We start from the raw sequence: 15,051 nt of genomic DNA on the forward strand, positions 1-15,051 counted from the left end.
ATCTTTCAATGCGCGAGAGTCGCCCACAGTTAGTTGAAGCTGCCGCTGGAAGTTGCAGTTGCAACTTAGCCGCCGCAGCTGCAGTTGCATTCGCTTTTTTGGCCTGCTCAATTTTTTTTGGCAACTTCGAAAAATTGAAACTAAAATATACGATAAACAACAGCAACGAATGATAAACCAGAAGTAAAGGGTAGTGTTTGGATAGACCGAAGCCGGAAATACTCTAACTCAACGATTTTAGAAGTGTAAAATAGGGTATTCAAATGCTGTCTTAATATAGATTTTCAATATTCAAATTTTTTGATTATTCCAACAAAAAAGTCATTTGGAGCTTACTTTTTTCTTTATTTGCTGTTTGTTTTTTTTTAAATAGTTTTTTTTTAAACAAAGCTTCTTATCATCGTTTCAACTTATATATTTGCCTTATTTATTTAGTTTAAAGCCCTAATATTTTGTATATTTCTTATTATCTAAGAGCACTCTTCGAATGGATTTCCAAATATAAACGATTTCCTGGGCATAAATTAATTAAATTTTCTTCTATTTATGGGCAAGTTGGGCGGTAAATAATACTACCCACTGTATGGGGTATCCAAAAAATAAACGGCGAAATGACAAAACGTAGCGACGCCGTTCGTTACCTATTACATAACAAGCGCGACGCGTTTTTTGTGCAAGCCTCGTCGCCGGCGTCGCAGTCGGCGTCGCCATATGGCCCCAAAAAAGGGGGCACGACAGCAGCAGCAAAAGCAAAAAGCAAAAAAGCAGCAGCAACAAACGTAATAAGCGGCAAACACGAATCGGCCACAAAAAACGGCGGGTTGGGGGTAGGTGACCAAAAAAGAAAAAAAAAAAAAACAAAACTTGGCTTAGTTTGATCGAAGCCGAAGACTCTGAAATCCGAAGACTTGCAAGAGCGAAGACTGCCGAAGACTCTCTACAAAATAACTCTTTTTCCCGCGGCTTTCTTTTTCAAAAATTTTAACTTGTGCATCTCTTTTCATTTATTTTTTTTTTCGGAGGAGACTGTCCTAATTTCGCTTAATTACACATGCAACAACAACAAAAGCCAAACTTCGCATATTGTGCGTAACCCTCATTTTTTTATTTTTTTATTATTATTATTTTATTTTTGCTCTTCTTCGGCCAGACTTTATTTTAATGGCCATCTATCTGGCGGGCTCTTCAAACCTTTTCTTACCTCTTTTTTTATGTAACCCGCTGCTAAATGTTTGTCCGCACACAGTTTTCACTCTTTCGTTTCGAAAATTTACGTTTATTTACAATTTGTCTTCATTTAGGGCGCCAGACGCAGACGCCCAAAATTGTATTTAATTTTTTCTTTTTTTCCTTACCACCACTGTCCATTGTAATGTTAACTCTCTTAACTGGGCCTTGACGATGGCGATCGCTTTTGGCGTTTCTTTTTCACAGTTTGCTTATTGTCAGTACGTCTCTGGGCTTATTTGATCGATCAACAGCTGATTTGAAAGTTGGAGTTATAGGAGTTATATCAGAAAAATTTGATTAATATATGAAAATAGCCATTTCTTTCCTATATAAATAGTTAGTTCAATGTGCCGCAACATTTGTTGCCTTGAGACTATCATTTGTCATTGCTAAACTGCTTATCAGTTTGCCAAAATCGACTTTTGATTACTTCAATGAAATTTCTAATCAGTTCGGTTTATTAACTCAAACCGATTCGATTATTTCGAAGACAGCCTTGAGCTGATAAGGTGTTGTCATTCCCCAAATTAATGGGGGATTTTCATTGGGGTGAGCCTTGTTTTCACTTCCAGTGTAATGCCTTTGAATCTTATGTACTTCCAGTCTAGCCAAGTGGCCATAAACAAACGGCCGCGGGTCTCCTTTCCAGCGAAAGCAAACAAAGTACAAGCCTTATTACCAAGAAGTCGCCAACCAAATTGATACCATCTCGAATTCACTTTACCCAGCTCCTCCGGACACACAAAACCACCCAAGAAGCCGGCAAACAAACAACGTCAACAACCTGTGGCTAATTCTACAAACTAATTACAAGCTAAATGCCCCATAATAAGAATGATAATAAAAAAAAGAGGAAAATTAATTACCCGCCGCCTTAATCGACGCCCGGGCAAAACATTCTAGTGTCAAAGGTCAGCTTCTTCGGCCTGGGAGGGCAGACTTTAAATGCCAGCAACAATAAAATGGAAAAGGGAAACCGAAGGAGGCCTTGGACTTGATCTGTTTGGCTTACGGGAATAATGAACCGAGAGGGCTCAGGAAAAACAATTAAAGCGGAATAGCAAGGGCCATAAAAACCATAAAAAGGCAAAAAGGGAAGGGGGAGGGAGAGGTCATTGCGACAAACAAAACGATTCGACTTGTTGCATTTGTTTTGCTTTTAGTTTTAAGGCTTGTTCTTGGTTGGCTATCGTTGCTAACTGGTCCGGTTTTTTTCTTTGGCCAACTGGTTGAAGTGGTAACAATGAATCCTAGCTATCTATTTCTTCAAATAAAATCAATCATATCTCCGCATGCACCAGCACCCATATTAATCTTCCCCGCTAATTAGCTAATTTGAATGCTTGTCGTGTTCGCTTCCTGTAATCTTGAGCCCAGCAACGCAACAGTGTATCTGGTCAGGGGGTTCTGCGTTCGGCTTTTCTGGGATCTGGGATCTGGGATCTGTGTGGAACCGTCCGAGCGAGACGTCTGTGGTTCCAGGCCCCGGGTTTCGTTCGAGGGTTTGAGAGGCCACCAACGCCGCTTGATGATCGTGTGTGGCAAGAATCGTCAGCCGTCGCCGTTCTCGTTCCACGAGAGTCAAAAACTGAGACTGAGGCCGCCTCACATGTTTACTTTGTTTGCCTACCCTGTATCTTGTATCTGCTATACGAGTGTGTTTAGGCTCTGCGTCTGCGCTTAACGTACACACATACTCGCACTTGACTATAAGCCGTGTTTGCCCAGCTATAGCCCGAAACCACTTTGGTGGCATTTTTTATTTAAATTATTAAACAAAAATAAAAAGATCGAAAAAAACACGAAATTTTTATGAGAGCCAGTCGGGAATTCTTGGTAAGGTTTTTTTTTTGATGTTTATTAAGGCTCTCAGAAGTCGATGTTTGACTTCAGTGCTCGATGGGTACAGTGGATTGTGGATAGGTTTGTGGTTGGAATACATTTTAAATTACTAATACAAGCTATTAAGTTTATAAAAATGCTCACTTTACTTGATGGATTACTTTAACAGTCCAAACAATTTAAATCTATGTATTTATTTCTATTTGTGAAAACCAGCACAAAAATGAACAATGAATCATTTCTTAGCCGCACACAAAGGAAATCCTTTAGGATTTCCCTGCTCACTTAATTGATTTCCCACCGAATGGGTATTCACTGTGGTCCCCGCTTCTCTGCTCTTCCCTGATCCCTAAGTCCTGAGGCCACACACGAAGTCCATGATGCACGCACTTCAAATTAGCCTAGCCGCAGATACACAGATACGGATTCAGATGGCCAGATACAGAGATACACAATCCACACCTGGCTAAAAGGTATTAAGACAATGTACCATGTGTGCGTGTGTTCTTTGCATTCTGCTCTGCTCTTTGGGAGCTATCCATCACACATCCATCAGACAAAAGAGCAATGCCAGCGGAAGATTGAATTATATGCCATTGAGGCGTAATTGTTAGAGAATTGTTTGCGGCGAAGAATGGAGGAGCAAAGGGTGGCGGTGGTGGTGGTGGTCTCCCTTTTCCGTCTCCGAGAAGACCACACACGATGAGCGAAGATTCTTCTGATGCGGACTGGTGTCTACAGGTGCTAAGGCTTCGCGGCCGGAGGTCCGCAGGCCGTTTGCCTATTCGGGTGGCACCTTTTCACGTTTAATGAGCGTAAACAAACGCCGTGGGATGCACATATCCAGATCCATGCCTCCTCCTCCTCCTCCTCCTTCTCCGCCGGCTCATCATCCTCGCCACTTGTACGGCTTCTGGCCATTTTGCCATTCTTGCGGTTAGCAGCGGGATATATGTATGCAGCATTATATCGTCTGGATCCGTCAGTCAGGCAATGCCATTTTTAGCCCGGCCAAGAAGATGCCCAAACGACAGTTTCATAATTTACCTTCCACACAATTACCCAAAGGAGGTAATCGGATGGTCGGGGATGGGATGTTTTGACATTTTCGTTTGAGGTCCGAGATAAGATCTGACAAAATCCCATCCTGGGTGTTCTTCGTTGCGCTGTGAAAGATCGCTTTGTCTCCAGTTTGGATTACCTTCGACTTTGTTTATTTTTCATATTTTCTTTTTTTTTCTCCTCTACCGATTGATGAATACATTGTGCGATGATCCCGAGTCTGGACGAAATGGAGTCTGGACGACTTTTTGCACATTTTACAACGTTGTGACATATTTGCAATTTGTCACCGGCTTTGTTTTCCCGAGAATGATGTTTGTACCACTGGAAATTCAATCAGTATTTGGTTGCAACTACCTGAACTATTTTTACTCGGCATCTCGGAATTATTGTATAATCGAAACCACAAAGGCAATAAAAATTCGACCCAAGGCCAAGTGAATCTCGCTGGCCGCCTGGCAACACTTTTCCTACCCCTTCCCATTAGCCGCCCATAAAAGCCGGGTCGAAATGGGTTTGGCTTTTGGTGGGTTACGAAAAAAAAAAAAAAGAGAAACAAACGCAAATACAAATGGAAACGGAGCGTACCCGAATTGTAAATCATTTTATGATTTATCACTGGACTAGATTTCGATAGGCGCGTGACAGGGATTGGGCCGGAAAAAAGCTGATCTCTGTTACCAAACATCGAAGCAATCAACCGAAAGCGATCAAATCGCACAGATTTCGCCCAATTTCGAATGCATTTACGTTTGGACATAAAACGGGGCCAATTAGTGGGGATTTATCCGAAGGAAATTGGGAATAAGTGGTGCAATGATTAATTTAAAACATATAAAGTTGGGTTTAATATTCTCTAATCGCTTTGGGAATTTCCATTTTGCTGAGTAAATTACTATTTCTGGAATAAAAGATTATTCCTATGTAGTTGACACTTATTTCTGGAATGTAAGATTAGAGAGAAAAATTAACCTTAATAAGTTAAAGATTAAATACCCAAGCATTTGTATATTTATTGGTATGCATTATAGCTCTCCGTTAAGGCTTTATACATTTTCCAGAAAATGTGAAAACTCCAAGCTAAGCATCTTCCTATTAATCTCACTTACCAAATTGGCCCCTTAACAGATTTTACCCAAACAATTAACTACCAGAGCCGACGTCGTCGCAAAGAAAGCAGCAAAGGCGGTGAAAAAAGGCCAGCAAATCCGAAAAAAGCCAGGCCAAGACGACGACGATCAATGATGACGACAAAGCGCAGATTTCTATGCTCGTCTGTGAGTGTGTGAAATGCGGAAAGCTGCTCCAATCACTCATTTGTTACATGAGCAGTGCAGGGGGAAAGGAAAAATATAAAAAGAAAAAAGTAAAGAGTAAAAAAAGATTGTGAAAATGTGAAATGTAAATTTCTCGTTGTGTTCAAACCGACAAAACCGAAACCGAACCAAAACGCCAATTGCTGCAAAGTGATTACGAAAAGTCGCTCTCGTCCCGTCTCTTTCCCTGCAGTCGCTTTCTCTCGCTCTCTGAAAAGTTTCACCCGCGGCACGAGTGCGGAAGTTATATCCCACGGCAGTTTTTTTTTATTTTTTCGGATGCCGTATCTCAATATCTCTTCGCGCCAGCTTTACAACTCCATTTCACGTATCTAACGGATGCAACTCGACTTAGCCATCTCGTAACACGTTAATCGCTGGCTTGAATCTCTGGAGCCAAACGATTTCTGTCTGGGCTTCCCTAAGCCCACTAACTTCACTTCGAGGGCAATCGAATCAATTAACACTTTCGACAACGCACCAAAACGACCCACGCAATCGGCCGAGAGAGCAGCCTCCAGATTTGATTGCTTCGATTTCAATTTTGTCATCTGAGGTGATTACAATGTTGCACGGTGCTCAAACTGTGGCCATAAATGAGTAATCGCCCATGATCATCAAAACACTGTGTTAGATATTTTTTATGATTTTTTTACGACTTCATAAAAAGCTATACAGCTTATCAAAGTCCACAAACTGATTCAAATCAATGCTAGAATTAATTCGAATGTTTCGGTTTTATTTTGACTAAATGAATTCCTAAAATAGGACACCTTTTTGAACAGCATGGTCACACAAGTTAGCTGTGTTCCAGTTAATGATTGCATGGCCACACTAAATTGTCTTAAACTTACGTTTTTTATGAAAAATAGTCACTTTATTCTAAAATTAATAAGTATAAATCTTATTCCAAATTCGTTTAAGTATTGTAACCACTGTGCCGGGGGAACGACAACGCCTGCCTTGATTGAAAATTGGGTTATTGTCAGCGACCCATTGAAGCGGCAGGGGCGATGTTATTAAACTTTTGTTTTATTTATGGAAATTAGTGTCAAGTAAATCATGTGCATGAGCATTTTGCAATATCGCCATGTAGCCATATCTATACTACACACGGAGGCAAGCAAACACACTCGAACACATTGGAAAGCATTAGGCGAAATTTCTATTTCTAAAACAACACCAAAATCCATTGAAAATCGATGGATGGCAGAGGAGAGAGCACTGGGATATGGTACGGGAAAAAAGAGCAGCAGGGGTCAGCTGGGCAATGTGAAAGTCCCAATGAAATTGAGACTCATTGAAGATTCAATGACTAAGTGGAAAGGTGAACCAGTTGAGATTGTGTTTAATGTTTCCGCAAAAATCGAAAGGAAGTTGAACCGAACGCCTCCAGTTGGCTGGCTGGCGGCGAATCGAAAATCACAAAAATGCCCAAAGGTCGCTGAACGTCCGTCTCCGCCGGCCTTTGATTTCAAAGATGAGCAAATTGCCATCAAATATACATTCAGGCATATCCCCCCCTTATATGGCCACTGTGGCATAATTAGCCGAGTGGGCGGTGATAACTTTGAAATTGATCGTGATGATCGAACAACCACATATACGCTACTAAATGGCGAATTATAAAGAAACCAAATCGTTCAGTGTATTTTTCGTATGCGAGTTTGCCTTGGAATTTCTGTTGATTTAATGAATAGTCCATGAACCTTCTGAGACCTTTACTGGTATATTCTTGCTTGGCAACACACATTTTAAGTGTAGTGTTTTAAAAATGAATGAATTAAATAAGAAATTAAGTAATTGAAGAAGAAATAAATAAATAAAGAAGAAATGAAATGAATTAGATTTGTTCAAACAAAATCTTCATTGACATTTTTAAGCTGAATTTAGCCAGCATACATTTCCAAAGCGGAAATTTGTATATCTCAATTATCCAACCGATATCACAAGTTGTGCCCAACACCGTTCACAGTTCGTAGTTGCTACTTTCAACACCTCCCAGCGTCGCAACATCAAAGGGTGGTCCTGTGTGCGCCACCCAGCAACGACAACAACTACAAGCAGGGCCGCATTACTGTCCAATTTTCACACATTCTGGCAATGTCAGAGGAACCCAGACCATCTAACTAATGAGCAGGCAAGCACTCACTTACCGAGCCGCACACACACACACACACACACACGCACACGTGATGTGCGAGGCGGACAGAAGCTGAAACTGATGCGATCCGGACAGGGTCTTGTGTTTCAGTTCTCTGTGTGGCATGACCACCGTGGCCACGTTGGACATCGTGGCCTAAAAGGACACACACGAAGCCCTTTTGGCCCTATGCTAATTTGCACGCCATAAATGAGACGAATGTGCCGAGTGGTGGCATGTGAAGTGTAGTTGCAGTTGCCGTCGTGCACTGAGAGAAACAAATGCTATCGGTCAAGTCTATTTGTAATTTAATTTATGAAAAATGAAATCCATAATGTAAAATCTATCCATTGTAAATCTTTCAAAAGTTTCGAGGATTTAACTAGAATTTTTGTTAATTTCGTTTAAAAATTAATTTTTAAATAGATTTTACTTTTCCTATAAATCTAAACCATTTTTCCCTGTGCATTTGAGTAGTGGTTGCTGTTGCAGTTGCAATTGTTGCAAGTGGATAACTGCTGCGGCCCGCCATGGATCGAGTGGAAAGAAGTGGGAAGTGGATGAAGTGGATTTGGAGTGGGGGCGTGGCTAGAAGAGGAAACGCCGGCTGAAAGAACAAATCTGCAGCTGGGTGGCCCCGCCAGAGTTCTGTGATGATGGGCGACTGCCAGCGACATGTGTTGCTGGTTCCTATATGCACGTAGTTGGATGGCTAATGCCGCCGACAACGACAACGCCCCATTTGGATACACACACAGAGAGACATGTCGAGTACAAGTACAATGTGCCACCCAAAATTAAAAGAAGAAAAAAAAAACAATTTTCTGACAAAGGACGACAGCTTACGTTTCCCGGCGATGTGCGTCGATAGGACGTTCCAATGTCAACTGTTCCTGCGGGAACAACAGACAGGGTGCACTGAGAAAAAGTTATTTAAGATTCAATATTTCTAAAAAAAAAAGCTCTCTAAAGTGATTAATATGATTCCTGATTGTTAAGACCAATAATTGAAAAAGATTCATACATATTTCATATTTTAAGATCCAAACTGGCTAGAAAATGAATGAAAATTGCTTGATTGAGGTGGTTCAAGGAAACAAACTTCCCTTGTGTCAAGTTCCCTTGGAAAATGGACCAATTACTTTTGTTGTCGTGTATGGAGATTGGAGGCTTTTCAGATGGTGCCCATATTCCTTGATGACTTTTCCGTAGCCCCGTGCGTATGGGTGTGTGCATGAATAATAGGAAGAAGCCCTTGAAGGACGCGCCAGAAGGCTAGCAAGGTGGTCAACGGGAAAGCGGGGCGGTGGGGGGTGCACACCGGATCGGACCGCCTCTGTGAGCAAGTGATTACCGTTTATCGCCACGCCAAGGACCGCCGGCAAATGTAACCTCCGTCCTGCGACCACACGCGCACCCACACTCGAAAAACGCGTATACGCAGTGTGTGCGGCACACACGCGCAACCATTTATCAGCTGGCCCTCAACGTTCGCTCTCTCACTCTTGCTCTCACTCTTTGCACTTGCGCACTTGGCCTCTCTCACTCACTCTCTCTCTTTCTCACTTCCTTTTGTTACCCAGCAATCGTAGAATATAAAGGTATGCCCCTTACAATGGTTCATTCTTTGCGAAACATGGCATATGTGTCAATGGGTTTTGAACTTGAGCGTATCTCTCTGGATGTTTGCCAATTAGAATTACCATATTATGTTGTGTAGATGAAGGAAATGTTGTATTATCAAGTTATGTATTTTTAACTTGGCAATGCAATTGAGTATAATTTAGGGTACCTGCTTATCGACTCCCTGCACCCATAGTTTTCCCCATATGTGCTCATCGACCTCACACAAAGCGAAACGAAAGTGTAGGTGTGCGTGTGTGTTACATGGTGAAACGCAGAGAGAGAAACGCTGCGAAACGAAGTGGGAACTGAAACGAGCAGCGCTGCCGGCGTCGCAATCGCAGTGGGCATCGCAGTCGGCGTCGCGAGCGAACGGCGGAAATTTCTGTATTTTCAAATTTCAGCTCATTTCAACGCGCACTTTCAAGCGGAGCGGTTCGTTCGTTTTGTGAGCGCTCGACTCGATTCGATTCGATTGGATTCGCCATTCGCCTGCTCTCTCGCTTCGTGTGTCGCCCCACCAAATATAACTATAACACAAAAAAAAAAAAGCAAAGAAAAAATCAAATCAAATACTACTACTCGAAACAACAAAATCGAGCACACACTCGAAAATTATATACAAATCGTAAGGCAACTAAAATATCAAGCAAACGGCATGTGGCAACAAAGAGATTTGTGCAAATGAAAAATTTATAAGCACCAAAAAAGTTGAGCAATTTTTTACGCAAGCCAGGAGGAATCCGTATATTTTATAATCAATTCAAATCAAATCCAAATAGATAAAGGTGTGTAAGTGTTTCGAAGTGTTTGCTATCAAAGTTGTAAAATGTTTGAGCCCTATGTGAAAATCAAGAAAAAGCGAAGTGTGCATGAAATCTATGAAAATGAGAATTTAGAGCAACAGCAACATCATCAGCAGCAGCAGCAGCAACAGCAGCAACCTGCTACCAGCGATAATTGTTGCTGCGAGAACGGTGAGCCTCAGAATGCGCCTGAAGTTGCAACTGCAACGGTAGCGGCAACATCTGTGGCAGCAACATCTGCGGCAGCAGCATCAGCAGCAACAGCAACAGTCGCCACAGGAGCAGCGGCCAGCAGCAGCAGCAGCGGCAATTGCAGTCGCCTGCAGCAATTGATATCGACGCCACCAGTATTATTGCGCAGATCGTCGCTGCAACAGCAACACCACCCACACACGCCAGCAGCAACGGCAACACCACCGCAACAGCAACAGCAACAGCAGCAAGCTGCGCCTTCGGTTTTGCAACAGCATTTGGGTCACCTGAATTACGAAAGTGGAGCAACTGCAGCGGCTGCAGCAGCAGCAGCAGTAGCAACCAGTAGAAGTGGCTCGGCAACACTGGCGCAGCATTTGGCAACACCCAGCAACATACTGCAGGCGGCATTCGGCAGCAGCAACTTGCAGCACATACTAACGCGGTCCGCCCCCTCGCCCTCGTCCAGTGCGATTTCCTCCAACAACTGCAGCAGCGCCTGTGCGGGCAATACGCACTACAACGGTGGTAACAGCAACAGTGGCAGTAGCAGCAGCAGCAGCAGCAGCAGCAGCAGCAACAGCAATCACCACAGCAACAGCATCATTGCCAGCCGCCTGTTCGGAGCCGCCTCCTCCTCCTCGTCCTCCTCCTCCGCACCAGCAGCCTCCTCGTCGGTGGCCGCCTCATCCTCCTCTTCGTCACACCATCTGCATAGCCATCATTCGGCGCTGACCAACTCCATAACGAATCGCATCAATCAGTCCATCAGGCGGCATCTGAACCAGCAGCAACATCAGCATCCCCTCAGTGCATCCTCGTCCTCCGCAACGGCATCTCCATCTGCATCCACATCATCATCCTCCTCCTCCTCCTATCAGCAATCGTCGGTACAACAGCAACATTATAATTGCGCCCATCCTGCACAGCAGCAGCACCACCACCATCACCACAGCAGCAGCAGCAGCCATCATCAACACCACAGCAGCAGCAGCAGCAGTAGCAGCAACAGCAGCAACAATCAACAGCAACCACAACAATCTCCTCTGTGCCTAGTATTATTAGTTAAATGCCCCAATTCTAAGGAATTTTGTAACGCCGCCGCAAATTTCTGTGATAAAAGGTAAATATGCCACGCCCATTGGCCCATTTGAGCGCGATCTTTCCGCCCCCTTTTCTGATCTCTTTAGCCAAGTAGTTAAATGAAAACAGAACACATCTCTGTAGGGCTACTAGACACATTTGCATAAATATTATTGCTGTTTAAATGCCAGCCATTGGCATTTGTGCACTTGAGCCATTAACACCTACTATAAAAAGCAGTGGCTATGGCAAATGCATACTATTTATATGCTAACTAGGTGGTCTTGAATGTGTGGCGATCGGTTAATGACAAAAGTTGAACTTTAAGGCATTATCTGAATTATCTGCGAAGTCAAAGAAGACCTTTCAAAACTAACCAGTATTGCATTTAAGCGCAAGAATTCTTTATCATATGAACTTATGATCCAAAACATGAAATTCTCACACAAAAAAAAAAAAACATTCAATAAGCCAAACTAAGCTCGAATTGGCCAGCTTAGCAACAAGTAATTGGCAACACAAACGGACGCACATTAACCAGTGTCAACAATCGTTGGCCCTCCAATTGGAAACCGAAATCCACTTGAGATGTGTGCTGATGACCCAGTTTAGTTTCCAGGACCTTTTCCACCCCGAACCCCTGGCGTTCTTGGCCACATTTCGAGTAACCATTGTCACATCCTTGGGTAACGGCCACAACAAACAAACAAAACCGCCGAACAAACAACAGTTTGTTTTGTAAAAGTTTCTCAGCCATTTTTTCATATGCATATACGAATATATATATTTAATTTTGATGACTTGTACTTTTTCCGTATACGTTCGTTTCGGTTTTAGTTAGCAACCTCGGGGGTAACCTAGATGGTTTTTTGAGATGACCTTACTTGCGTAAGTAATTGGTTTCTTTGGTGTGAATGAAACTCAATGATTTGCTTACTAATTCTATTGATCACCCTGAAACAACCGAGTTTTGTACTACATTTCGCCCCATCGAGAACTGGAGAAATGTCGTAACTTTTCCCCGGGGCGAGTAAACACACACAGAACTTAAGTAATTAAGTTCTCCCCTATATATCAGCCACCCTTAATAGCTGCCTCTCTTTCCACTGGCCGTAGGCTTTCTCTTTCGCTCCGACATGCTCTCCTTTTCGCTCTCGTTGCTGCTGCTTTCACACGGTGACCCCAAAAGGCGTTCGCCTAACCTCAAAAAGATGAACAGAAAATATAACAATTTGGTAAACACAAATGCTGATGGTCGGCCCTCTCTACTTCTCTACGCTATTTTATTTTATTTATTCTCTTCTCTTCTTTTTTTTTTGTTTCTTGTGCTTGAGTGGCTCTCAATTTTCGGCTAATTAATGGGCGTGGGCGGCTTGCGTGCCAACCTTTGTCATTTGGGGTCAGCAAACAGCTGCAACAGCAGCAGCAGCAGCAGCAGCAACATCTACATACAAGCCGCAGCTGCTGCTTCGTCATTGAAGAAGAGAGCTGCAGAATCGAGACCATGGCTCGTGGTCGGTTTCTTTCTTAATGCTTTTGACCATGTGCCAGTAATTGTTAATGTTATTGTTATTGTTTTTGCCGTACTTATTCACTTTTCACTAGGGCGCTGCGTTCTGAATTTCGTGCACTTGTTGCTCATTTTCTCTGGCCTTGCCTTGCTGCAAATTGCCCGATAATCCACAGCATTTCGAACAAAAAACGTTCTTTGTCCCAGACGCCGACGTCTGACGAATCTGAGTCATGGGCCGCTGATTGCGGACTGTTCTTTATCAGCTGGCTTTCGACTGAAGTCTGCAGCCTTACCTAAAAATGCCGACAAACATTATGATTAAAATAAGTGCGGGCTTTTGGAGAAATCAATTCTGAGAATTAGTCTTTACGATCTAAATTGAATTGGAAAAGTTAATTCTATGAAATAATTGTGATATAATTCAGTTCCACATATCTATTTTAATATAAATTTAAATTAAAATTTTCAGCATGTGAACAATATCATTTCCAAGCCTTGACACCAACTTTCATATTTCGCTGCACAGGGCATTTCCGTTTCGAGCTCCAAAGAAAAGCCCTTACTGCGTTTCGAATACAGGGTGTATGTATTATATGGCCTATAGTCTTCCCTTTGGTCTCGGTATGCGGTTTTTGTGTTTTATCTGCTCGAATGGGAAGAGACGGGAAGTTTGCTTCACTGATTTTCGCTGTGAAAGGGCTGGCGTTGCTGGTCATGTTGCTCCAACGCTTGGCAACATGTTGCTGCAACATTTGCTGTGAACTTTGCTGTGCTAATAAATCAATTCCTTTCCCCCAAAAATCCGAGTTCAACCAATTATTAACAAATCGTGTTGTGCTGCCAGTGCAACTTTCCAATTTTTGCTAGTTGTTGCCTGCTCGGTTAATTTTGCAGTTTTCATAAATTATTTAAAATGTAAAACTTTCAAAAATAGCGAAATTAAATTCATTAACATAGCCGCCGTTGAGCAAAAAACGAGTAAACATTTTTATATTTTTACTATAATTGAACTCGGTGGTGAGTTTTCACTTTGTTTAACACATTTCACCCGATGATCGTAAACCGAAAATCTCGCCCGGTCTTTCACTCAACCCACATTTTATTTAGAACAGATACAGATCTCTCGAAGAAATCAGGCAAGAATTTCTAAGCCAATAAAAAAGAAGATCTTTTAAGCCAACAAGATCACGACGCTTGCGCCTAAAGAAAAAGTAGTAGAAATCCCAAGCAAAACGCCACAAAACAAAAAAAAAGAAAAGAAATGAAATGAAATGAAAGAAAAGAAAAAAGAAAGCACGACAAAAACAAAATGTGAAAACGCATGAAAGCCAATTTCTTCTCTCTCGCTCACAATTTGTTTAGAAAGTGCAGAGAAAGAGGTAAAAGCGGCAAAATGCAAACAAGCTAAAAGTTTGGCCCAAAACGTTTCAATGAAAATTGGGCACACAACATGTGGTTGGTTGGTTGGTTGGCTGCTTGGTTTATTATTAATTTATTGATTTCATTTCTGATCCGCTCTGCCCGCAAAACTTGTTTGCAACTGAAAATTTATTATCCAACAAAAGCAGCTGGTAAAAGGTGATATTGCTGTCCATGTGTGTGTGTGTGTGTATGTTTTGAGACACGCGCTAAAACGACAACGTGCTTTCGGCAAAAGAGCGGCAAAGAGAGAAACTAAGAGCGAGAGAGATCTCTCAAGCTCGGCTTACAGCTACGTCATCAAACAAGTTTTTACGATTACATAAAGTCGCGTTCCGCTGTCAGCAAACTTGCTCTCGTTTCGAGCTTCGTGTTTCCACTTTTCGTTGTTGTAGCATCGGGTTTATTGTTTTTCTTCTTGTTATTGCTTCGGTGAAACTCGCTGCCGACTGCGCTGCCGGCGTCGAAGCTGAAACGCCTACGCGCCTGCGCACCTAGAAAAATATGGATTTTTATTGCAACACCTAAGCAAGCACCATATTTAACTGGAAATCGATATTTAGAGCAAATCATCGATATTAAGTGATGGACTGGATTTCGATTTTCACCGATTTTTGTTTCTTTTAAGAATGATGTTTATTTATCATTTACAATATCATATCAATTACATCTATCGATAGCTAAAGACAATATTTAATGTTTTTTTGAACTAAATATTTATCTAATATCTGCTAAGTACAAATAATTACACCTCATTTCCTTTTTGCGTAACATATTTTCGCTCATTTTAATTTGTTATTAGCACGAGCATAAACTTTCATT

General features: G+C 42.1%; 1 protein-coding gene across 3 annotated transcripts in view; it reads left to right on the forward strand.

Moving 5' to 3' along the window:
* The window catches only part of LOC6728154 (protein roadkill), a 60,912-nt gene that overhangs the window by 38,363 nt on the left and 7,498 nt on the right, over positions 1-15,051 (forward strand). The window contains exon 1 of one of the 3 annotated variants that reach the window (XM_039295532.2): positions 9,594-11,337. The exons of the other annotated variants lie outside the window; for them this stretch is intronic. Within the exon in view, the coding sequence (XP_039151466.1) occupies positions 10,046-11,337 (1,292 nt within the window). The 5' untranslated portion in view covers positions 9,594-10,045. Of the gene's footprint in view, positions 1-9,593; positions 11,338-15,051 lie in introns of those variants that run through there. 3 annotated transcript variants of the gene reach the window in all.

The sequence above is a fragment of the Drosophila simulans genome, chromosome 3R, assembly GCF_016746395.2.
Source record: "Drosophila simulans strain w501 chromosome 3R, Prin_Dsim_3.1, whole genome shotgun sequence".
Taxonomy (NCBI): Eukaryota; Metazoa; Arthropoda; class Insecta; order Diptera; family Drosophilidae; genus Drosophila; species Drosophila simulans.